The 27,260-nt window shown below is 33.8% G+C and overlaps 2 protein-coding genes and 1 non-coding gene across 4 annotated transcripts in view; 1 reads left to right on the top strand and 2 right to left on the bottom strand.

Annotated features, from left to right (window-relative positions):
* Window positions 1-27,260, bottom strand: part of LOC118200626 (uncharacterized) — a 165,326-nt gene that overhangs the window by 120,998 nt on the left and 17,068 nt on the right. For both annotated transcript variants that reach the window (XM_085824249.1, XM_085824250.1), the window contains exon 2: window positions 26,535-26,864. In XM_085824249.1, the coding sequence (XP_085680375.1) occupies window positions 26,535-26,864 (330 nt within the window). The remainder of the gene's footprint in view (window positions 1-26,534; window positions 26,865-27,260) is intronic.
* Window positions 9,622-9,782, bottom strand: LOC118179678 (U1 spliceosomal RNA). The gene has a single exon (XR_004756493.1). It is a non-coding gene; the product is annotated as a U1 spliceosomal RNA (small nuclear RNA).
* LOC118195520 (nose resistant to fluoxetine protein 6-like) overlaps window positions 14,051-27,260 on the top strand; it is a 152,505-nt gene continuing 139,295 nt past the window's right edge. Inside the window, exon 1 of the mRNA XM_085824252.1 lies at window positions 14,051-14,553. The gene's annotated coding sequence lies outside the window, so the exon portion shown is untranslated. The remainder of the gene's footprint in view (window positions 14,554-27,260) is intronic.

The following is a 27,260-nucleotide window of genomic DNA, read 5'->3' as shown; positions in this document are numbered from 1 at the left end:
CTAGCGTTGACGTGAACACGTGTTTTAATTTTAGTTCAAAACATCTCAGTTTACTTCTTAGCCCTCAGACAATGCTTGAGGTTAACTATCAGAGAAAAGGTTGTTGTTTACTAATGACCAGCATTGACAGGCAATCAAAAATCACTGGTGTACAGAAATGCATTCCTTGGTATTTTTTCAAGACAATTATCGGAAAGCTGATGATTGATCAACCAACATTTCACTTGGTGAAACAGTTGGCCACCTATGAGTTACGGTTTTGTCACTGTGAGCTATAGGTTTTGGCGGTGCCATAGCCGTAAACAAGGATAACGGAATAGATTTAGATAGCTTGTTAGAATTGAATGAAATCTTAGGAAGCTGGTGACCTACAAGTAGGCAACAGCAGTGCGGTGCCACGGCAGAAGTTGCAGAGAATATATAGGAACAAAATGTAACATTAAAACAATTTCCAAAAGATTTAGTTAAGAATGTTTCTAATCCCAAAACATATTTATAGTATTAAGATTATCATTTTTTTAATCTGTTTTAGAGGATTTTTGCACCTTTAAGAAACATTTTATTCTCTCCTTGTTTATTTTTGTAGTTACTATTTCATTCTACCGTAGTTGTTTCAGCGCACAGGAATCCTCATATAGATTTCTAATTATATACCAACGATAATGAAAAGCGACTTTTATAAAAAAAACTAGCAGCTACGCTGCCAGCCTTCGTCTGGCTTTTAAATGTACCGTAAAAATGCCTGAAGGGAACACCAAACGTTAAATTTAAAAACTGCGCAGAATTTTACTCAACAGAAAACTTCCGGGAAAAAAAAAAAAAAAAATTAAAAAATATATATATCACATATAAAAAAATTCACCAACTTTCCGTTGAAGGAAAAAAATCATGCAAAACTTTTCAATATCTTACAAACAGTGAAATAAGCAAAAAATATCATGAAAGAAACTTTAAAAAAAAAAAAAATCCCGCGCAGAATTTTACTCTGCAGAACTTTATCAAAAATAATCAATAAAAATGTATTGTATACATATAAAAAATGACAATGAAATATGCCAATATCTTAAAAACAGTGACATAAGAAATACGATGAAAAATTGTTGCCAAACCCATATTTCTAAAAGAATGAAACTATTCAAAATGATGCGGTTTCATCAAAAATCTATCAACAACAATAAGAAAAGAAAATTGTTGCCCAAATCACATTTTTAAAGATGTGAGAAGTGTACTCGGAAGCTTCATTTATAAATTTTTTTAAAAATACAAAATATCATTTTTCCAAAATTCTTTTTGTAAAAGCAGAAAGTTTAACGTGTCCAAAAATCAAAGAAAAATAAACTGTACATTTTTAAAAATAAACTTTTTTAGAAAAAATCCCTTTGAAAAGGTATTAAGCTCACTTTGTTAAATAAATTCGTATCTAATCGATTTACTGAAACACGAAATTTATTTTAAGTTCGTAAAACAGCTAAGTGTCTACGTTTCATGACGATGTAAAAATGGAGTGTGTAGAGTAAAATCTCATTTTCCTATAGTCCATTATGTCTCAAAATGACGCGATTTCGTCACAAAACATAAAATAAAAAAAAATTCGAATTCTAATTTCGAAAAAATCGCTTCGAGGTGCACTGGCTCTTGTCTAGATGCACCTATGTACCCAAATTTCGTATCCGTGGGTCTATTAGCTAACGCGCAGCGCGAACGAAAGACACGCACACTGACAGACTCTTTCTTTTATTATATGTAGAGATATGACTTTTGAAAGTATCACTATTAACTGGAATATGCACATTTTATTGGTCAAGAGCGTCAGCTCCTTAAAAAACTGAGAAAAATGAAATAAAGATTATTTCTAACTTAAGCCATTTTTCTCTTGCATAATTCGGGAAGTGGTTGGAGAGATCCATAAATAATGATTAAATTGTTATTAAATTGCTATATATTTCCACTTTTGACAAATCAGTTGGTATATCTGATTGTAGTATATATACAGAATTAAGCATAATATATTTACAAAAACTGAATATAAAAGACAATTATGTAATTAATTTCTATGATTCATTTCCTCAGTTTTTCCCCTATATGTCCTTTTAAGAATCTTTGCTTATTTATAGGAAATTAGATAATTATAGTTTTTGCTGTGTTCGTATTTTTTACCGTTCTTGTGTAAGTATTGATTTTATACGGTAATTATTTTCAAGAATATCAAAATACTACTCAATAGTTAACCATCGACTGCAACGATTACATTCTCATTTTGAACATTACATTACTTTTCGCACGCCACAATGCCACAGGGCCCACCAGCGGCCGAGCGGTAAAATCGCTGAACACTGGTAGTTCGGTCCGAGGTTCGAATCCCGCGAACGGGCTGGCTGCATGGGCGTTTTCGTGGTTTTCCCCATGTGTAACGTGTATACGAGCCAGTTTCCCTTAGAAAGTCCTCCACGAAGGCATCCCTCCCCTTAGGCAGATAACCCTCGTGTGCTTTGCCGTATTCTCAATACACCACACCACAATGCCACAACTCCCAAAGATTTCACCATTCATCAGATAATTGTTTTTTCTTACCAAGATGTGTTAAATGTGCAAAAAATCATAAAACATCAGATTGTCCTACACCTGGTAAAATTGAAAACCCAGTTTGCGCTAATTGCTCAAAAAATCATCCAGCTTCTTATCGCGGTTACGAAAAATTCTCCCAAAACACACCTAGAAATAATAATATTTCAACTTATTTCACTTTCACCCTTAAAAATAAAACTTCACAAGCGGCTACATTCACCCAAGGCAAAAGCTACGCACAAGTTACCTCAAATTACATCCAAACCACCAAAAACCAGAATAACAATAGCCAAGCAAGTCACAATAACTTCTCTGATATATTTTCTACATTAAAAGAATTAAACTCTATTTTTGGAAACAGCAACTTATTTAAACTTTTCACTTTGTTAAGATCCAATATGGAACAGCTAAGAGCAGCAAATACACCTATGGAAAAACTATTTATATTATTCAACATTTGTGAAGAAGCTAATATATTTAATTAATACATGCTTAGGAAAAAAAAAAAAATCTGAAAAATTTTAGAAATTCAAATACACCATAAAAACTCCAAAAATCATTGCTTGCATGGGACCCTTCAGCTTTTCACGTGGAGGTAGGAAGTAAGATGGAGTAGCCCTAAACAAGTTTCTCCCGTACCCTGCTCTAAAGCACCGGCGATCCCTACGTGGTGACCAAAACATTGGGTCATTTACCATTGAGTTCAATGGGAATTGACGCGTTCGGATGTAAATATTTTGTAATTACGTCGTAAATATACATATAAATATATATATTTTCTTTTTCTACAACTCTTCAGAGTTCTAAGTGTATGAAAACAACATATTTTTAAACAACATTTCATTCTGAACGGAATTAAATGCTATTTTCACAGGACAGTTTTCTCAGAATGGTTTAATTTGAATGAAATATTTTCACAAGCTTTCGTTAATTACATTAGAAAAAAAAATTAAGGTAATTCAATTTTATTCGGTTAAGGTACAAAAATTAAGATCAAAGTTTATTGTATTATTAATATTAAAATTATGCATTATTTCTTTTCTATTTATAGAGCTTCTTCCTAAAATACTTTCTTAAATATGACATGATTTTTTGGCTTCTGAGGCATCTTTTAAATCGAAAAATGTAAGTCAATTTATAATTAATGCTCTATTCGATTCATTTTAAATTAGAGAATTATTAGGAATTAGCGAAATACTTTAAATAGTACTTGACTATCTCTGAACATTTCTGAAAGGGAATAAAATATGTTTTTTTTCTTCACAAGCGGCTACATTCACCCAAGGCAAAAGCTACGCACAAGTTACCTCAAATTACATCCAAACCACCAAAAACCAGAATAACAATAGCCAAGCAAGTCACAATAACTTCTCTGATATATTTTCTACATTAAAAGAATTAAACTCTATTTTTGGAAACAGCAACTTATTTAAACTTTTCACTTTGTTAAGATCCAATATGGAACAGCTAAGAGCAGCAAATACACCTATGGAAAAACTATTTATATTATTCAACATTTGTGAAGAAGCTAATATATTTAATTAATACATGCTTAGGAAAAAAAAAAAAAAAATCTGAAAAATTTTCGAAGTTCAAATACACCATAAAAACTCCAAAAATCATTGCCAACATCCAAAAATCAAAAAGTATTATTTAAAACTTGCAACTGAGTTATTATAGAATGTAAGGGGAATAATTCTTTTAATTATACTTATCAGATTTTTTTTTACTCTTCATTTCAACAATACATATTCCAAAACTCTTTATTACGTTCTTAAGTGCACATCTCATAGCATTTGCTTTACAATACATTTTAACAGATTGCTTTCTAATACGAACAATTCTTGCTTAAATAGTTTTATAACATATTTGTCAACAGGATTTCAATTTATGTTTACAATTCAATATTAAGGTTATTATATATTTAGAAAACATTTATAATCATTATAAATTAGATACATTTAATAATTAGATTTCTTCCCAGTACTTTCACAGTTCTTTATAAGTGAATAAATTCTTCATTTCAAATACATTTATAAATAATTTAATGAATATTTATGTATTTTGTCAAAGGCAGATACATGCTTTTTGCAAGCACATGCATAAATACTCATACATATTTCTTATTTTTCATTTCCGGCATGTGCAAATCTTTAATTTCTGTACATTCACTATATTTTTCGTGTAAAGTAATTTACACTAATTTAGCATACACCGGAAAGTTTTACATAAAAAATATATATGAATATAATTTGAATGAAAATTATATTCATTATTTTTAATACCCACTCAAAGGTCAGTTTTTCTTCAAAATTCCTCGACGATGGCATCTCTCTCTTTAGGCAGATAGCCCTTGCATGCGTTACTCTATTTAATAAAAACTTAATCTGACCTATGTGCCTAATTACAAATATTTTAACATACATAATTTTATATTTACATTTAGCCATCAAGTTTCAAACTTTTCAAATCTTCTAGAAAATAAATTTTGGCAGAGTATCTCTTTTAGCAATTTTAAACAGTTTAATAATTCTTTGATAATATAATAAATAATAACTATCCAATTCCTTGTCTATGAATGAGACCTGCGTACGTTAAGAAGCCAGCATAAAACTCGAATTTCCGAGAAAAAAAAAGACTTGCGTGGGAAACATTTAACAATCTGGAATCAATAAGAGGACCATTCATGATCGGACCTCCTTTGGCAGGATATACAAATGTTTCCACCTCCGTCGATTACCCTATTTTCGATTTCTTAATAAGATGTCTTGATGATGTAGCACGTTCGCATGGTCACATCATCTTGACCGCACATGGTACTTACGCCAAATTCGCAAATGTATCCCTCTTCTGTTCCATCCATTTGTGTAAAACTGTACATAATTTTACACAAATGTGTGGTTCCAAAGCAAGGGAAAGCTAACTTATTAGCATACCTGTGTGTATATTTATTAATTTTGACGAGGATTGCAGCATTTGATGGTAATTTTATTTTTAATTAACCCAAATAAGTAAAACGTGTAAGCCCAAAGTGATTATTTTTCAGATATATAAAATTAATACGATGAGTTTAAAATGAGCAGCAATAAAGCCTCTCCTCTAAAAAATTTTAAAAGGTTCATGTTACAATAATATATGGCTGTGAAAAAAAAATTTGTTTTATTTAAAACATTTTGGCGTTTGGAAAATAAAATAAAAGCAGCGAATACTCTATCAAGGGTATCGAAAGACGTATACAATTTTAAATGTACCGTAAGGTATTTTTCATTCTTTAAGCATAACATTTTTCTTAAAATCTATATTTTTGTAGATCAGCAGCTTAGAATTTTATAAAACAAATTCATAATCAAAATCGCTGTTGTTAGTTATCGAAAAATAACCAAGATGTGATTTTTGCGTAAATGACACTAAACTATACAAATTGCTATTATCCATCACACTATGAATGTTTCTTTCATGAGAAAGTGTCCCTTTTTCGATTTGTATGGAACTGTCGTGTGTCGAAATACTATCAGAACCGTGTCAAGCGAGCTTCTGAATGTAAACAAAGAACACCCCATCTGGTGACCCAAGCTTCAAAGCAGTGCTTCACCTCTAGAGATGGCCCACCAGTGGCTGAGCGGTAACGTCGTTGAACACTGGTAGTTCGGTCCGAGGTTCGAATCCCGCGAACGGGCTGGCTGCATGGGCGTTTTCGTGGTTTTCCCCATGTGTAACGTGTATACGAGCCAGTTTCCCTTAGAAAGTCCTCCACGAAGGCATCCCTCTCTTAAGGCAGATAACCCTCGAGTGCTTTGCCGTAATCTAATAAAACCAAACCAAACCAAAATCACTTCTAGAGCCGGTTGGCCCCTCCTCCCTTTCCGCCCTCCATGGCTTTTGCAATCTCTAAGTACTTCTCTCTACTGCTATTGGACGTTCCTCTCACATGACCAGCCACAATGTTAGATCAGCCAGCCTCCTCTCCGCCCAGTTCCAGAGACGACGCCTACAGTAATTGACGCTGTTCCTCTCATCGCACGGTTCCTGCCTGTTTACTGCTGATATGCTTCGACTCTCCGGCTACCATCATCATATTCAACTTATGCAAGGACTAATGCCATATTATTTGCTTCATTAAGATATGCCTTACAGCACCGTATGATTCCAATGTTCGAAAAGTGATGCAAGTTCGTTAGGGATAGGACTCCCCAGTCCAGGCGCCCTTTGAAAAGAACGTATCGTTCACGGATGGTATTACCAGTTTTAAATCTGTCTATTCAAATGCTGATATTTATTTATATAACATATTCTTAGCTATCAACAATTCAGTAATGTAGGTTTACTAATGGAGATAAGAAAGGAAGGAGTGGCCAACCGGCACTAGAAGTGAAGCACTGCTTCGAAGCTTCGGTCACTAGATAGGGAGTTCTTTGTTTACATTCAGAAGCTCGCTTGACAGTGTTCTGATAATATTTTCGACACACGACAGTTCCATACAAATCGAAAAAGGAACACTTTCACATGAAAGAAACATTCATAATGTGATAGATAATAGCAATTTTTTTATTGACATTTACGCAAAAATCACATCTTGGTTATTTTTCGATAACTAACAACAGCGATTTTGATTATGAATTTGTTTTATAAAATTCTAAGCTGTTGAACTACAAAAATATAAATTTTAACAAAAATGTTATGCTTAAAGAATGAAAAATACCTTACGGTACCTTTAAAATTGTATACGTCTTTCGATACCCTTGATAGAGTATTCGCTACTTTTATTTTATGTTCCAAACGCCAAAATGTTTTAAATAAAATAAATTTTTTTCACATCTATATATTATTGTAACATGTACCTTTTAAAATTTTTTAGAGGAGAGGCTTTACTGTTGCTCATATTAAACTCATCATTTTAATTTTATATATGTGAAAAATAATCCCTTTGGGCTTACACGTTTTACTTATTTGGGTTAATTAAAAATAAAATATAGTGAATGCACAGAAATTAAAGATTTGCACATGCCGGAAATGAAAAAAATGAAATATGTATAGGTATTTATGCATGTGCTTGCAAAAAGCATGTATCTGCCTTTAACAAAATACCTAAATATTCATTAAATTATTTATAAATGTATTTGAAATGAAGAATTTATTCATTTATGAACAACTGTGAAGAAATCTAATTGTTAAATGTATCTAATTTTTAAATCTAATTCTTTAATAATCTAATTCTTAATCTTATTCTTAATCTTTTTAAATCTAATTTTGAAATCTAATTGTTAAATGTATCTAATTTTTAATGATTATAAATGTTATCTCAATATATAACTTTAATATTGAATTGTAAACATAAATTGAAATCCTGTTCACAAATACGTTATAAAACTATTTAAGCAAGAATTGTTCGTACTGGAAAGCAATCTGTTAAAAGGCATTGTAAAGCAAATGCTATGAGATGCACACTTAAGAAAGTAATAAAGAGTTTTGGAATATGTATTGTTGAAATTAATGGTAAAAAAATCTGATAAGTATAATTAAAAGAATTATTCCCCTTACATTTTATAATAACTCAGTTACAAGTTTTAAATAATACTTTAAAAAAATCCTTATTTTATTCCTTTCAGAAATGTTCAGAGAAAGTTAAGTGCTTATTTAAAGTATTTCGCTAATTTCTAATAATTCTCTAATTTAAAATGAACCGAATAGAGCATTAATTATAAATTGACTTATATTTTTCGATTTAAAAGATACCTCAGAAGCCAAAAAATCATGTCATATTTAAGAAAGTATTTTAGGAAGGAGCTCTATAAATAGAAAAGAAATAATGCATAATTTTAATATTAATAATACAATAAACTTTGATCTTAATTTTTGTACCTTAACCGAATAAAATCGAATTACCTTAAATTTTTTTTCTAGTGTAATTAACGAAAACATGTGAAAATATTTCATTCAAATTAAACCATTCTGAAAAAACTGTTCTGCGAAAAGTATAGCATTTAATTCCAATCAGAATGAAATGTTGTAGAAAAAGAATATATATACATTTATATGTATATTTACGAAGTAATTACAAAATATTTACATTCGATCGCGTCAAAACCCATAGAACACTTAATGGTAAATGACCCAATGTTTTGGTCAGCACGTAGAGATCACCGGTGCTTCGGTTTATTCCATGAATTTTTGTTCCAGCAATCTGCATATATACAGGCTTGCATATCTTCAAACATCATCTGCAATCAGGTAATTTTGGTTAATCCTGTCCCAATTTTTTATTTCTTTCCCTTTTTTAATCCACCTCTCCTCTTCAACTTAAAACACTTTTCCTAGCTTCCCTTCCCTTTAACTATCCTAAAACTTCTCCGTCTTTTCTACAGTTAACTTTCTTCACGGTTCTTTCCGCTTCAAAAGTTGCTCCTATTCTTCTGTCGCCACGGGCGGTAGGAGAACTTTTTCGCCTCTTGAATGCTTTTCCCCCTTCTTTTCGTTCCACCATCCCTTGCTCCGAGCTTTAGTCGCAAGACTCTCTCCCCCCCCCGAGCCCATCCCCAAGGCATTAGCAACTACTGCGGTTTTCCGTATTACCTAAAATACCTTTCCCAAGCCCTGGAAAATTGTTTCCCGGCTGATTGTCTTCCAATCTTTCCGATTCCATTAATGCAACGCATTCAGGAATTCGCCTTTATTCATCACCTCTCTCTCTTTCAACCTAGTAAAACAGGTTGAAAGCAGAAAGAATTTATCGTCCATAGTGTGGACTCCTTATTCACTTCCTTCCCTGTAAACCCTTAATGGCCTCCTTCATTACCCTTCAGCCAGTGCTTTGTCTTAATCACCTCAGTTCTCCTTAACGAAGTTGTGGAGGTAATTGCATTAAGTTGCAAAGGTACTCCGGAAAATATCGCCTTGGGCCGGTGCTTCGGAGCAGGGTGCACGAGAAACCTCTTTAGAGCAACTACATCTTACTTTCTACATCCATAGGTTTCCCCAATACATATTTCTCATAATAAGAATTGCAAAATCAGTTGACGCTTCGTATTGAAATAATCATATTACCTACTGTTTAATTAAAAGGGAGAGCGCGAACGCAATCCCAGCTACCAAAAATTATGCACCCCAAGCAACCGCAATTTGCGGATGTGGCGAACGTCAACCCCTCGAAGTGCAATGAGAGGCCTCTGCTCGGGGGAGCCTCCTTGTTGATCAAGGCGTCCCCAGTGCCAGGTAAGTATGCTCAAGAACCAATTTTGAAAAATAATTAGTAAGTACTGAATGTTTACATACCGGTGGATAAACAGTGTAAAATTTTACGCCTCCTATTTTCGTGGATTTTACAAAATTTGCGGCTAGATGGCGCTCTTCCACAGTCTTATTAAATTGCTACTTCAAAATGATAGTATTTTTTATGGCGATTATTATTATGCGTAATGAGATGTAGATTTCCTTCTTTCATCTTTTCTTGTGTGCTTCAAATGTATAGAAAATTGATGTTTTCTAAAACCGAAAAATTGCATAAAACTAGCTGCAATATTTTTATATGAATGAGGTTCAGAGATTTTCTGTTTCTTTCTCCCCCCTAGTATGGAAAATATTTATTTGTAAATAATTATAATAACAGTGATTTTAAACTGTACCATCGTTCTTTCAAAGTCATTCAGAATTAATTCTCTTGTTTACTTGTTTATTTCTAAAAAGCACATTTGAACGGTTGTTCCAACTGGACAATCTTGTAGCACTGAGTCTGCCAATAAAATATGTTTTTGATACAAAAAGGGCTTGACTTTTGATTTCCGAAAATTTTCAAGTCTGAGGATAGCAAAGACATTGTCCCATCTTAAAAACTCAAGGAATTTTCTAAAAAATATACTAAAGTATAAGAGCGGCATTTCAACAAAAGTTATTAACAATACAAATTACTCCAAAAATAGGATATAGCTCACTCATTTTTTTTTTCTCAAGTATGGTATGTGATTAGTATTTGAAAATATAGAAAACTCATCTTACATATAAAGCTTCCCCCTACGGATAGGAGTTAAAAAATCTCAAGTTAAATCTTGCTCAATAACTTCTAAAGCACTCGTAATTTAAATAATCAAATTTGCATACTTCATTTTCTCCTCACGTCCTTTTAACAACGGTTTGTATTTCATAAATTAATCAATCCACTATCTTAGTTCAACGGTAGATCGTCAGGTGTGTAGGGAAGTATTCGGTCCGAAGACCTTTACTCCCATATATCACTTGACCTCCATAACCTCGAAAACATAAAATCTTGAAAAATCCGATAAACGGAAAAGCTTCCATGACTTGAAGCAATTATTTGGCAGATGAGGTGGTCATGGTTTGGCAGATGAAGTCTCTTGGCATAAGTATTAACTTGCATTGAGGGTCAGCTCAGTCTTCTCTTCCTAAGGGCAGTCTATCTTGCATAAAAATACAAAAAAATGCGGTAAAAATTCTAAAAAGTTCACAAAAAATCATAAAATAAGCAAGGTAAAATAAAAAGTAGTAGCAATAATATTTACAAGTCTCAGAAATTATTTTTTTGCAAAAAGAGTTTGACATGGGATCAGACTCACAATCTTGTCGGGTTGAAGCAGAGTGTGGACTTAGCCCGCTCGGCAATGAAATGCTAGTACAAAACTGCAGGATAATTTAGATGAAGAATTTCAAAGCTTGCATTGCAAAACCAATTTTACTACTCCTAAGTACATTTAATTTTATTTTTACAGAATAGAAATGTTCCTGAATAATTAAAGTATCTCGAAAAAAAAAAAAAAAAAAAAAGTATCTATCTCTTCCCCCTCCAAAAAAAGTTCGGATCTAAAAGTCAACAAAAATAATATTACAAGATCTGAAAATATCTACTTTAAACTTGTTACTTTATCGCAATAAAATATACATGTTATAAATACGTAACGAAAATGTATTAAAGCAAATTTGCATCAGAATGAAAAAAATTCTTCATGAACAAGAAATTTATAACTTTTCTAATAACTCATTTAATCAAGCTAACAATTGATAACACAGTTGTCAAAGTTTTCATTTAAAAATGTCACACAGCAAGATTGCGGCTGTGTCACAGCGATATCAGAAATAAATAAATAAATAAATTTTAAAAAAAGAAAAGTTCGAATTTTAACAATCATCCAAAAAAAAAAAAAAAAAAAAAAAAGGCCCATTTAAACTTTCGTTTATCAGCACAGATTATCAATAGAGATGGTCCAGTTGCAATAGTAAAACATTTTTTTGCAGGAAACTAGATGAATATACATTTAGATTAACATGGGAATGTTAGTATACATTTTCTGTAAATTGGGAAGTGAAAAAGCATATAATGTAATTCTACAAAATTATTTAATACTTTTAGTTAGATGTATCATGAACTAAACGCACTTTTCTTTAAATCGACCACATTAAAAAATAAAATAAATTAATAAATAAATAACATAAATAAATAAAATAAAATAAAATAAATCTTTAGCTCTCATAGTTCTTAAATAGCCTAAGCACATGTTTAACCTCTTAATAAAATTTTAATAAGTTTTTTGGCTTTAGGATTAATTATATAGTGCTTAATTTTCATATCCAAAACTAATGCAATTAATTCCCTATAAACTGCGTCAGCTGCCGGAAGAATTTTATTATTATTATTATTATTATTATTATTATTAGCCGTAAAGGCGACCTTAGCATCAGTCATTTGGGATAAAGTCTTCGTATAATCAGTCCAAAAAACAGCTTTCAATGCTCTTGATCATCATATGAGGAATAGTAAAAGGTTGTGTTTGCACCTGTTGCTACCTCGGATTATTAGCGTTAGAAGTTACATGTTAGCAAGAGAAGCACCGAAATCATCAGCTTTGGAGATTTTCGTCGAATTTATTCGAGATTTAAATACATTTAGCAGCATTAGCGGTCTTTAAGTCTTTGGTCGTTTCTTGTGGCAAAATAAATCCATCATTATTTATTTACTTTGATACGAACGTGATTATGCCTACAAGAATACCTACCACCACATACGGATCTCCTGATGTCTTAGACATACTCATTACCATGAATATACAACAAACACCTTATTTATACGTCAATAATGACTTGGCCTCTGATCACTTGCCTGTGCATTTCACCATGTATGGTCTTAAATATGGACTATCCCCCCTCAATGCAAGAATAAACTGGGGAAATTTTAGAAAACTAATTGAAGAAAACACCTCTGGAAACCCCCCTTTAAGAAGTAGAGAAGAAATTAATATTGCCATCCACAACTTTAATGTGCTCATCCATTTTGCCATAGATAACTCCAAATCTGCAATTAATGACGAAAAATTCACTCTTCCTGCCTACATACGTCGGAAAATTAACCATAAAAATAGACTACGAAAAATTTATCAACGTACACAGAGCCCAAATGATAAATCTGCATATAATGCAGCCCATAGAGACCTGAAAAGTGCCATTAAGGATTTTCGTGATGAGAACTGGCAAATATTTGTCCTGAGCCTCTAACACACAGATCATTCTGCATGGAAATTGACAAAAGACCTGCAATACAATACTAGAAACATAGGCCCAATAAAGAAAGATAACACCCTCATAAACTCAAAAATGAAGACATCACAGAAGTCTTCGCTGATAATTATGAAAGCCAATTTAAAGAAAATCCTTCGCTTCATTCCGTACATCAGGCAGAAGAATCCATTCCTCAGCAAGTAAAGAATTTTTTCCAAGCACATGAATTTGCTGCAAATAGTCCTACCTTCCCTAGAGAAATCTCAAATATTATCGAAAATCTTAAGCCAAGAAAGTCAGCCGGATATGATGAAGTTACTAATAAATCACTAAAAAATCTACCCAAAAAAGGCATAGTGCTTTTAACAAACATCCTTAATGCTTGCCTGCGCCTTTGTATTTTCGCTGAGAAGTGGAAACACGCAATTATAATAGTCATAAAAAAGCCTGGAAAACCTGGTCAAGATATAAACAGCTATCGACCCATTAGTCTATTACCAGCTACCACAAAAATACTTGAAAAAATCATCCTGCATCGTCTCTCTTCATTCACTAATAGCAACAATATCATCAAACCGCATCAGTTTGGATTCAGAGCCGGTTTCTCCACTACACATCAAATTGTCAGACTAATAGAATATATTGGAGAATGCTTCAATAAAAAAGAAACTGTGGCAGGCCTCTTTCTCGACATTGAGAAAGCTTTCGATAATGTGTGGCATGATGCCCTCCTTATCAAGCTTATCGATCACAAAATTCCTACTGAGATTATACTAATAATAGCTGACTTCCTTAACAATAGAACCTTTCAAACAAAAATTAATGATCATCTTTCTACCATCAGAAAAATCAGTGCTGGCACACCGCAGGGAGCAATTCTTTCATCTTTGCTTTTTAATTACTTTATCAACGATCTACCAATTATGGACTGTGCACTCACTGCATGTTATGCAGACGACACAGCCGTTCTATGCAAATCTATGAATCCCCACATGGCCTTAGTTAAATTGCAAGAATCCACCGCCAAATTAATAAGCTGGTTTACAACATAGAAAATAAAAATCAATACTGAAAAGTCAACAGTCGTTCTTTTCAGCAAAAAAAAAAAAAAAAAAAAATCTCAGAGGAAAATTCGAGGCTATCAAAATCAATAACGACATCTGTAGTGTCGCTTCAGTTCTGTCAAGTTTCTAATTAAATTTAGTTAAAGCGGAATGGCAACACCTTCTAGTCTCCGCGAAGAACGAAGTAAACTAACTTCGAGTTTTTGTCACGCGATGCTACGTGCATGTAAAATGTAAATAAATCTTATGAATAAGAATCTATAACATCGTAAGGAATAAAATATTGGTTCCATTGGAGTCAGAGAAGTGTTATTTTCTTGCATTTGCACACCAGACACTTCACTGGTGTATCCCGGCGTGATCGAATTCTACAATGGCTGAAGAAGACGAAACCGAAATTAAAGCAACAACTGCATCTGTCGCCAAGGTAAGCGTTAAAGTTCCTCCTTTTTGGAAGCCAGATCCTAAAATATGGTTTATTCAACTAGAAGCACAATTTAGAAATGCAAAAAATAGTGCAGATCAAACAAAACATGATTATGTTATAAGTTCCATTGAACCCGATATTTTGTCACAGGTATCTGATATTTTGCTAAGTCCACCACAAGAAAATAAATATGAGGCAATTAAAAATAGACTAATTTCATTATATGCTGATTCAGAGACTCAAAAAACCCAAAAATTACTGAGTGAGTTAGAACTGGGTGACAAAAAGCCATCTCAATTACTGTGTGAGATGCGTAATTTGGCTGGCGATAAAGTAACAGATACTTTCCTAAAAACGTTGTGGCTACAACGTTTACCCGTTAATATGCGTAGCATTATATCTGTTAGTAGTGAAGATTTGTCAAAAGTGGCTACAATGGCCGATAAGATTTGGGAATTAAACCCTGTTACTCCCCAAATAGCTGCTGCATCATCCATAACGGTAAAAACGGAAGTGATTGAAAGTTTACAAAAACAGGTTAGTGAACTTAGCTTACAAGTTTCTGCATTAAACAAGCAACGCCACAGTCGTCCCTATTGTCGTAACCGATCCAAATCACGAGATAGGAGTTACAGTGGTAACAGATCTAGTGATATTTGTTACTATCATAAAAAATTCGGTGATAAGTCATTTAAGCGTATACAACCCTGCAACTACTCATCAACATCACAGACAAATAGTCCGGAAAACCAGCTTCCCGTCTCTCATTGACGACGGAGGGACAAGGGGTGCAGCTGAGTTGTCTTTTCATCAGCGACAAAGAATCGGCTACCCAATTTTTAATAGATACTGGGGCAGAAATTTCTGTCATTCCTCCCTTGCCTGCAGATAAAAAAATATATCTCAAAATTAGAACTCTTTGCTGCAAATGGTACGAAAATTAAAACATATGGCCAAAAATTACTCAAGCTTGATCTTGGACTCAGACGATCATTCACATGGCCTTTTGTAATTGCGGAGGTAAACAAACCGATAATAGGCATGGATTTTCTTGCAAATTTTAACCTTTTGGTAGATTCTAAAAATCGCAAGTTGATTGATGGTACTACATTCTTAACAACCAATGGAACTCCTTGTTTTCAAAATAACAATAACAATATTCCGATTTTAAATGCCGTAAATGATCCATATAAACGTATCATTAACGATTTTCCTGATTTGTTAAAACTGAATGTAGTTAATAATAAAGTTAAAAATCATAACATCGAACATTATATCGAAACCAGAGGTCCACCAGTTTTCGGTAAAGCCAGGAGACTGTCAGCTGAGAAACTTAAAGCGGCTAAAAAGGAGTTTGAATTTATGCTCCAAATGGGTTTATGCAGGCCATCCAAAAGTAACTGGTCGAGCCCACTACATCTCGCTGTGAAGAAATGAGGTGATTGGAGACCTTGTATCGAGCGTTAAACAACGGCACGATTCCTGATAGATACCCTCTCCCATTTTTAACAGATTGCAGTTCCATTTTAGCTGGAAAAAGAGTTTTCTCATCCATAGACCTCATTAGAGCGTACCAACAAATTCCAGTTCGCGAAGAAGATATACCGAAAACGGCCATTCTCACTCCCTTTGGCTTATTCGAGTTCCCATTCATGACGTTCGGCCTACAAAATGCTGCCCAAACGTTCCAACGTCTCATGAACAGTGTGTTGAAGGGACTAGAATTAGTGTTTTGCTATTTGGATGACATTCTAATAGCCTCTCCAGATGAAGAAACTCATCGAAAACATATACGAGCAGTCCTCGAGAGGCTAAACGAATATGGCCTGTGTATTAATGCGGCAAAGTGTAAATTTGGTCAAACAAAACTTGCATTCCTGGGATACGAAGTGTCAGCTGAAGGACTTAAACCTTTCTCAACGAAAGTTGATGCCATCAAAAATTTAAAATAAAAAACAACAAAAATAAAAAACCCAAACTTAAAAATCCTACAGATCCCTATACCGGACAGCGACAAGAAAATTTACTGTGATACTTCTACAAATTATAATCGACCATACATCCCTGCAAAGTTTCGGCAGAAAATATTTTCTTCAATCCATAATTTATCTCATCCTGGAATAAGATCCACGATAAAATTGATAACACGACGTTTCATATGGCCCAATATGAATAAAGACTGCCAACTATGGACTAGAGCATGTTTATCTTGCCAAAGATCTAAAATTCACAGACATACACATTCATCTTTGGGAGAATTCAAAGTACCTCCACACAGATTCCAGCATTTAAACATAGATCTGGTGGGTCCGCTACCTCCTTGCAAAGGATTCAAATACCTTCTAACCATCATCGATCGTTATACACGATGGATCGAAGCGGTACCGTTAGAAGATCAATCAGCAGAATCTATTGCTAAAGCTTTGATTTATACTTGGTTTTCACGCTTTGGAATTCCGAATCGCATAACATCTGACCAAGGTCGGCAATTTGATAGCCAACTTTTTCAAGATTTAGGAAAATATCTTGGTTTTCATACAAACACTACAACTGTGTACCATCCACAGGCAAATGGCCTGATCGAAAGACAACACCAAACTTTAAAAGCAAATCTCAAATGTCATGTACTCGAATCAAAATCATGGCTGGAAGCATTGCCTTTCGTTCTTTTAGGCATAAGATCTGCCATCAAGGAAGACTTAGGTTGCTCATCCGCAGAACTTGTATACGGAACCTCTTTAGCATTACCTGGTGAATTCTTTTCAACAGTACCTCAAATGAAACAGTCTGAATTTTCTCAAAACCTTCAGAAAATAATAAGAGCTATGAAGCCAAGTTCTACCACCACCCATGGAAATAGAACAGTCTTTGTTTCTAAACATCTTTCCAACTGTTCTCACGTATTCCTATACAACAACATTAATAATTCGTCGCTACAGCCTGTCTATCTTGGACCGTATCCTGTAAGAGTAAGAAAGGATAAGTACTTCGATATTGAAATCCAAGGAAAAGTTAAAAGAGTTTCAATAGACAGACTAAAGCCATGTTTCCTAGTGCAAGATTCTGATATTCCTTTCCAAAACTCCCATTCCAAAAAAGCAGAACTTAGGAAAACACCTGCACTCAAGAACACTGAAGAAAATTCAGAAAATCATCATGAAACTAAGACTACTAGAACCGGCAGACATGTGAAGTTCCCCAGTCACTTTAAAGATTATCTTCCATAATCGCTGTCACTAGGAAGGGGGTGTGTAGTGTCGCTTCAGTTCCGTCAAGTTTCTAATTAAATTTAGTTAAAGCGGAATGGCAACACCTTCTAGTCTCCGCAAAGAACGAAGTAAACAAACTTCGAGTTTTTGTCACGCAATGCTACGTGCAAATAAGTCTTATGAATAAGAATCTATAACATCGTAAGGAATAAAATATTGGTTCCATTGGAGTCAGAGAAGTGTTATTTTCGTGCATTTGCACACAAAATTTTAGTATTTTTCCATGAACTTCAACATCATTAGAAGAGAACCTCATGTTAAATATCTAGGAGTTTTCCTTGATAAGAAATTAACCTTCCGTCAACATACAGACTACGTGAAAGAGAACGCTCAAAAAGCATTTATGGCGCCTTATCCTCTATTAGGGAGCAAATCGCTACTCCAATATGCTACCAAAAGAATCATTTATTTGCAATCCATTCGCCCAATAGTTCTATATGCAGTTCCAGCTTGGGCTGCTACCGCCAATACCCACAGTTCCAAATTACAAAGCCAACAAAATATTCACTTACGAATTATGTCAGACTCTCAATGGTTCGTCAGGAACACCGTCATAAGAAAAGGTTTCAAGATTAACACCATCAACGAAGAAATTCTCAAATTATCTAAATATTTTCACTCCAAATGTGATAATGATCAGCACATTTGAGATATCTAGGAAATTACGATCAGCGTATTAACCAGCCCTTCAAACGTCCTAGGACAATTTTCTATAATAATAATTGGAAGTAGTCAAACATCTATGTACGCATTTGTATATATTTACTCAAGAAATATTTATCCTGTTATCTATCCCAGAAGATCAAGTTTAATTAGAACTCGTAACGTGTTGTAAATAATCTTTGCTAAATCTTTTTAGCTAATATTGCTAATATTTATACGAAAAGTTCAAGTTTTATTGAAATCGTATCGTATTGTAAATAATCTTTGCTCAAGTTACTCAGAATGTGTTTTCGTCAGATGGCTATTGAACATCATAGCATTGATCAAGGCTAAGTCCCGCCCACAATTTTTTTCCATTAATTCTACTTCATCTTATTTAAAATTTTAGTATTTTTCCATGAACTTTGAATATTTATCTTACGAAAAATACAAAAACCTTATTTCTCGGACAATTTTTAATGATATTTAAAGTCATTATTCTTCACTTGACTACTCTGCATGTTCAATCAAACAGAATGCACTAGGTTGTATTTAATCTCGCTAAGTGTCGCCGTCATCTGTTGCTTCGCCAAGGAAGACGTACAAATTGTACTGTTTAAGATTTTCACCAAGACTGCCCAGTAGGGATACTAATTTTTCGAGTAAAGCCCGATAGGCCGAATACTTCAGACTACCGTAATTCAAACTCCAACTCCAACTTGCTTTATTTGCCGCGATTAACCTGCGAAATCGCAGGTTGTGTTCCGGCTATCGAACTTTGGTGCTTCTAGGAGCGCTGCAGGTAAGGAAATGCCGAACGTAGTTCTCGTGGAGACAGGATAGCAGATGCAGGGGGTGTGACCAATGTCACGTGATGAGCGATAAGACATCTGGTTGGCGACCGTACCGCTATGTTTATTATTGCATCTTTTATTAATATTGTACTAAAGGACAATCCATTCTGTAAATGTCATAGTTAACATCATCGCACATTACCTCAAATCTTGGAAACTTAAAATCAATCCGACTAAATGTCAAATTCTGCTCTTTAGAAGGTATAGAAAATTTACTCCAGTAAACGTAAATATAAAGATAGAAGATCAGCCACTCCCCGTCGTCAATAGTACTAAATACCTGGGTGTCATTTTCGATTCACAACTCCTCTTCAAGGAACAGACTGCATATGCCTTACGGAAAGCTACAGTCGCAAAAATGGCTCTGTACCCTCTCATCAAAAGAGATTCAAAATTAAACAGTCAATTAAAGAAAAGAGTTTACATGATGCTGATTAGACCGACACTACTTTACGCAATTCCCATATGGGCTACAGTGTTCAAAACGTACAGACACAAGTTACAAGTCTTTCAAAACAAGATTCTAAGAGAAATAGTTAATTCTCCTTGGTTCGTTCGAAATTTGCAAATACACAAAGAATTAAAAATCAGACCAATTGCTGACCAAATTATTTCAACCTGCCACAACTTTTATAGTAAAATTGAACAGTCTCAATATGATCATATTAAGGAACTAATCAATTATGATCCAACACTTGAAAATGCTGCTAAGCGTCCTAGCAGCATTTTTCATAATCCAAGGTGGTGAAACTTGTAAATAGCTGTACATACTGTAAATATTTCCCCACTAGAGACTTTTGTGTTTTTTTTTTTTTTTTTTCAACTTATTTAGGACTTAAAAAAGCTCAGTGGATTACTACTTTATATCATTATTTTCAAGAATTTTATATTTTATTAGTGTTCCTATAAAAAGACTTTGTTAGGGACACACAAACTGACTTAATTATGTGTGTTTCACCATCCCGCCTTCTAAACTGTGACATGCTGAAATATTGTGTCTTTTAAAATTACAAGTGTTTCTTAAAAAGTGTGTTTATTCCAGGACTTTGTACAGTGTGAACTGTTTGTGAATACTGTTAATTTATGTGACTTTAACATTTCTCGTAAGAGAACTCTTGAAATTCACCAGAAATATGTTACTGTTGACTTATTCCTCATTTGAGCCACTCCCACCAGTATAATTACGATCCATTTCATTCTGAACCTGTTTCAAAAGCATACTTAATTTAAATTACTTAATGTTTATTTTTTCAAATGCTTTATTAAGCAAACTTTTCAGCTAGTTATATCTTTCGTCACAGCTCGAACAGCTCCCAGATGCTTTTTCACTCTACATACCTTTGTATTTGCTTCAGCTTCGCCTAGTAGGCGCGGCGTTACACGCCCATTTTTGCAATCATATATACCAACGCCTAAAGGCATTTTTTTCAAAAGCGGTGGTTAAAGCAGCAGAGGCTGCTAATTGCCTCCTAACCATTCAAAAGACAAGACAAGACATAAATGTCATATGATAGTTTTAATTTTACAGAACAGCCGTTTATTAAAATCAATTCCGTTACAAACGTATCTCAATTTATTAAGCGGGTAAGTTAAATAAACGGCGATATGTGCATTTCGAACAATGATATGATATTTAAAATTTGAAGTAAAATAATAACTAACAATTAAATCATTAACTAAACCTAAAATAAGAATTAAAAATTAATACTGGAATTAAATATTTACGCGATTTATAAATCATTTTCTATGTTTGAAAAAAATATTTTTATAATCACGCACTTAAAGAAATTTTCTAACTTTTACAAATAATTGTTCCATCTGTGTTGGTTTGAACAATTTATCAATAGTTTTTCACTTCTTTTTTCAATTTTGTAAACTTGCTGGCAGCATTTTTGATCTGCACCTTTCAATTCAAGAGTTTTCTTTAGGACTTGTACTATATTTTTTTGTAGCTTTGTTTGACATTGGCATGTCATCATTTTTTTTTTTTTTTCTGTAGCATTTACACTACAAGTTTCTGCATTTCTTTTAACACTTTTGATACACGTTTTCTTAATATTGCCGTCAGTTTTTATGTATTTTAAATATGAATCTTCGTAACTTTCCTCACTGATGTCTGAATAGTTTTCAATCTATAGTTTTCAATTCCTCTGAGGCTTCTTCTTTATAAAAGAAGAAATTTCGAATACAGTTTTAACTGATTTTAAAAGATTAACTCCCCCTGCATTGACTATAATATGTACAGCTCCTAGCATAGAGAGTGCTGGATTTTCACAAAATTAAATTTACTTCATTATTTACGGAATATCTTTTCTGTAGTAGCATTTGAAAGCTTTTATAATACCCTAAAAATTAAAGATGGCATATTAGAAGTTGTATTTGCAGCAATGCGTTTCAGGAAGCGATGTGTGTGCTGCACATTTATCGAATTAGTAAAGTTGCAAAGACATTAGGTATTTTTTCAAGGCAGGAGATGGGAAAAATGAGCTATGCCCTCGTCGGGACTCGAACCATGGGTCTTTTGAATACGCGCCGAGCGTGCTGACCACTGCACTACGTAGGCATGCCCCTTTAAAAGGGCGACTAGGGATTAGGGGACCCAGTCGCCAAATCCTAGGAGTGGAGAATCATCATTCACCGCCCTTTTAGTTCAGGCACTACTGTTGAGACATTAGATACTTTTTGGAAGCAGAAGATGGGAAAAATGAGCAATGCCCTTGCCGGGACTCGAACCACGGGCCTCTGAAATACGCGCTGAGCGTGTTGACCACTACACTACGAAGGCAAAAGAAATACCTTATAACGTTGTTTTTTCTTTTTTCACTTTGCTGCCCCATTTCAAAAATACAAATAGTAATTGTTACCTGTAAGGTCTTACTGTTACGCTAAGTTAGAAGTTAATTCTTGATTTCTTTCAAACGTCGAGGCTTTCTGCTTTTGTGCTGTCCTCGTAATAGTTGGTCCATATTGCAAGTTAATATAACAGAACCTATTCTTTCAATTTTCTAAACCAACTGCTGTTTCATTTTTAACTATTAATGTTAGTTCTGGCAGTGTTTTGTGAAGCAGTTAATTTCGTCTGTATTATAAATTTCGAGTGGCTTGAAATCATTTAGGAGCTTAAGTAAAATGTCTTTTATTCAGATGCATGATGGTACGTTTCTTTCTTCTCACAGCGGAATTTGTGATAAATAAGATTGGAATTCTCTTTCTCGAACTTGTAAGCCATATGTCAGTTAATATAAAAATTCTCTAATAGGATTTAGCGAATTAGTGAAAAAAGCTCTAGAAATTGAAAAATTTTTTAGCTTTATAGCTCGAAACCATTGTAGAAAAGCATGCATTTTTATTAGTTCTTCATTCCTTGTATTATAATTCCTTATTTATGAAAATTGCACAATGTTGTTTAGGAGTTTAAATATAGCTTTTCTTGGGCTGCAATTAAAAAAGACACTAAAATCTTTTAAAACTTTTTCGTTTCCTTTCAGGCTTATATCTTTTCGCTTTCGACAAGTTCAGCCTGCAACAAATTAAAAAAAAAATTGCATCTTCCAGTAAGTTATTCAAATTTTAAAAATTTACATTTCTAGTCAGCAGAACGATTACCATTTGTCTGTTTAGTCGATTTTCCCCTTCATGATTACGAGTATTACCAACGCTTTCCGTTCCTTTTCTTCAGTCTACAGTTACCATTTCCTTTCCATTCAAAGGTTCTTAAATGCTTAGGAGCATTTCATAAACTTTTTTATAACTCTCTATGAACATGATATATCTCTCTTAGGCGGAGGATTTTGAGGTTGAAAACTTAAAAAATCCGATATGGAGGTTGCACTATCACCGCTTATTAAATGGTATTGGAGAAAGAATTCTCACTCGTTTACGATACTTCTAGAGAATTGTTTTTCTTAATCTCAAGGAAATTCTGCCGTTCTAATGTCCATTATGTAATCAATCAATTACTGTTGCTAAAGCGTATCAGAATCCACTGACAAATCGAGGTTCTCTTATAATTCTAATTTTGTTAAAGAAGTAAGTAAAACTTCATTAACTTGTTGTGTTGTCAGGGACTGCTCATTAACTTGTAATGGTTTCTTAGCTAAAAAAAGATCTTGTTTTAGACGAAGCACTCCTTTTATTTTTACCGATAATTTATATTTTGATGTACACATCACAGAAAAAACAAGTATGTAGTTGCTATTTCGTGAATACTACAGCGCAATAACGTAATTTGAGGCTGTTAAAATAATATATGGGCCAAATGGCTTTATTCTACATGCTTGTACTGGAATGAAGCAGAAGCGGATCTTCTGTTCATTGGACCATTTCTGAAAGTATTTTTGAATCTTCTCTGGAAGCGGAAAGTCTTATTATGACTCCTGAATCATTAGTTTGACTGGCAACAACTTTTGGACAAGAAAACCGTTGGGGTTGTAAATGCCTTGAGTTATAGATAAGATCTATTGTGTATTATGATTTTCTGTTCCTATCTCAAATTTATTACAAATCATTAAACACACCATCTTTTTTTACCCTTATCTGAAACTGAAGTTTAAAATCTCATTTAAATAACTTTTATTCTTTAATGACAACTTTCCTATTTCTTCAACAGGACCGAATTGCCATAATCTCAAGTCCAGCTTAGCTTCAGCTATAATTTCTGTTGACTTTGAGGTAAATTCTTCTAATTCAGGTGCGCTATCTAAGGAAATCACGCAGTTTGTCAATATATAGAAGGACTTTAAGAATTTTTCTGTACTTGTGTTGAATTATTCTGGATACTTGTTTAAGTGGTACCTTAGAACCACGCTGAGTTAAAATGATCTCCAAGTGGCTCCAAGCCCCACTCTGTTGAGCTGACAGACTGTAATTTCATTTGCCTTCTCCCACCATGTGTGTGTTTATGTCATTTCTTAATTACAGCCCGAATGAGCTTATCCTTCGGCAATGGAAACGCGTGGTAAGAAATGGCGTGGTCGGTAAGGTAAGGTAAGCAGTGATCTTTCCATAGTTATCTATTGTGAAAACTTTAATGTTGATATCTCCAGCCTTCATGGTACCGTCCATTTTTGTGACGAGCTCTAAGAGCGTGTCCTGCAATGGCTTCCAATTCTGAACATCAGATAGTATAATGGGGAGAAATTTATTAGCTATTTTCTTGGGTTTTTTTAAATCCTGTATCGTTTTGATTATTATCTTGTGGCTTTGGTTGGTCTGCTGTTTCCATGTCTTCCTTTTCCGATAGCGCTGAGAATTTATTTTTCATGGAGATTTGTGATGAAGTGCTGTCTTCACTAAGCGTGCGTTTATGCATTTTCTTAGGAATCTGCCAACCTTCATTAGAATTTGCGTTGAGAATTTTGCTGTTGGCGTACAGATGAAAGTGCGGGCTGTAGCCCTAATCCTTCCTGAATTCTGGTGATTGCCTGGCTAGTAGGGTCGATGTTTTCGGATTTGGTAGCTATTAATGAGATAAAGTACTGAATATTGTGCTCAATTTCTGAGGTGACAATGTTAACTCTCTTTTGGTGTGAATCAAGAAACAAACTCAGTTGTGCGATTAAGAAATTCAGTTCTTCGATGGTGTCAGCTTACGCTAAACAATTTTCAGTCTTCTCAGTTAACGAGAAGAGTATTCCAATCAAGTTCCATGTTCGGTGATTCGAGCTATCCTAACTGGTATTTCAAGCAACGAGGTATGCCTAACATGAAATCGAAAGTAATGCTTACCAAGATTCAAGATGATAGAAGCGATGACATCCAACCAGCTCGAAAGCTTAACAGCATTTTACATACGGACACGATAACCACAACTTCATTCGATAGTTTTTTAGAACAATATATCCTGGTGGTGAACTCCAGTAAACGTATGAAATCAATCAGCTGCTGCTGATAAACAGTGTCAGAATTTACTATTATAACTTTTGCAAGGAAATAAAATCTTCATTATCTATTCGCATTGACAAGGGCTAACTGAAAAGGTCTTGTTGGAACCTCTACGCCATCTAGTGAGAGGAAGAAATACTTTAAACTGAATTTCTAACATACTGAGAACAAAGACTTCCGGACACAATGTCTCACAAATACAGGGACTTGGGTGGTATAGGAAACTTTCTGACAAACCCGCTTTATTGAAGCATTACACCTGAATGAAGAAGCCAGAATCCACTGTACGTTAAACGGAAGAAACACAAAAAGCTTTGACAGGTAGAAGTAGAATATTTTGGCGCTGAACAATCAGTCTTTTGTCATTGCATTTTAACTATTGGTTAGTATGTATTTGTTTTGTTTCCTGGAAATTTGAACATAATAAGCTGCTGAGTTTATTACCAAGTGAGTTTAGTAAGCAGCGGGTACTGTATATAGGAGAAGCAGTTCTAGTTTTATTTCAGCGTTTATTCATTTTATTGTTGTTTAATGCATTATTTTATTTTTATATTTATATATTTATTTATCATTGATAATAAGTAACTATACTTCCTCATTACAGAATACAGCTGTTGACACATGTCTGAAATGAAATCATGAAACAACGTCTAATTTTAGCTATACAAGTAAGAAAAGGCAAAACCATTCAGATGCAGAATTATTAGTCTTATCGCCTGATAACTCCGAAGTCCTAAAAAGCCATAGTAAAAAATATTAAATGTAAACAAAGAAAGCATACACACAAAGTGTAAGAGAGAAATACCACTCTAAAATTTAAAATCAGCCAACAAATAAAAGTTAAAAATAAAGGAAAACTATTTTTTGGAATACCTTTATGGGTTTCGAAGACTTTTAAGATACAGATCTCTTCTTCAGGAGTAAATTCCTTCAGGTAGAATATTAAAAATTACTGCATTTTGCAAAGCAACAAAAACAAAACAAAACCTGATTACGTTCCTCATATTTTGTTCTCAAAGATTGAGAGGGTTAGTTACGTAAGACATTCACAGAGTTCCTTGCGTATAACTTAAGCTAATATTTCTTAGGTAGTACTCCATCAAGACATTCTTCTTCGGAAGATAAGCATTACATAATTTACCTTAAATCGTCAACTTATCAAACCAATGCCCGTAATTAATTGCTTCTTTATAAAATGATTAAAAATGCATTTGAAACTCATTTCAACAGTTGGTGGGTAATACTCGTATTAGGGAGCATGATTGGTTCAATACAGTTATAAATGAGGCTATTTATGAATAGTATTGGGATTATTAGAAAATTATTCACTCACCGGCTTTTTTCTTGCGCTTGCCACAGTTAACTGACTTTGTCTTGAGACACTGTAATTTTTCAGCATCAAATCTATACCTGGAAGCACATTTGAAAATGTAAGTAGAAGTGCCATCAAATGCATAAAAATACTGGCAGTATTTTTCATGTGGCAAAAAAATGGTGTCTCCAGATATAGCCGGTCGTTGTTTATCTACTTGTTCACTGTCATAAATCCAGTCCTCTGGGTCCAGAACAGCATTTTTATATTTCTGATGAGTTGTAATGTCTTCGACCGAATCATCATCTGATTCTTCAATTTCATTTGTATATGCAGCGGCACAGATGCATACTGAAAATGAATAAAAAATATACTGTTATTGCTATGTTGAGATTTGGAAATATTTGGAAGAAATGGAAGACAATTAAAAATTGTGAAAGTCATGCTATGACGCTTAAGAGAGGCTTAAATTATCCGCGTCAGCTTATGATATGTAACAAGAGTTTCTTCGAAATTAGATTAAATGAGTTAAGAAGAAAGACTAAAGGAATTAAAATATTACTTTCAAAAATACACAAATAAGTACTTTTGCTTTTATATCTTTCGAAAGCGAATTTACAAAGTACAATAATTAAGTAACAAGTGATTTGCAACTCCAGAGTTGGAAACGTTAGCGCAGATGCAAGCGCACATGTCAAAGCACATCACAACATATTCATGCTATGTTGTGCAGTTGATGGTGTTTAG

The sequence above is a fragment of the Stegodyphus dumicola genome, chromosome 9 (genome assembly GCF_044657685.1).
Source record: "Stegodyphus dumicola isolate Sdum_Otavi_A_Nest chromosome 9, ASM4465768v1".
NCBI classification, from domain to species: domain Eukaryota; kingdom Metazoa; phylum Arthropoda; class Arachnida; order Araneae; family Eresidae; genus Stegodyphus; species Stegodyphus dumicola.
Note: the sequence above shows the minus strand (reverse complement) of the source record. Positions and strands in the feature narration are given on the sequence as shown.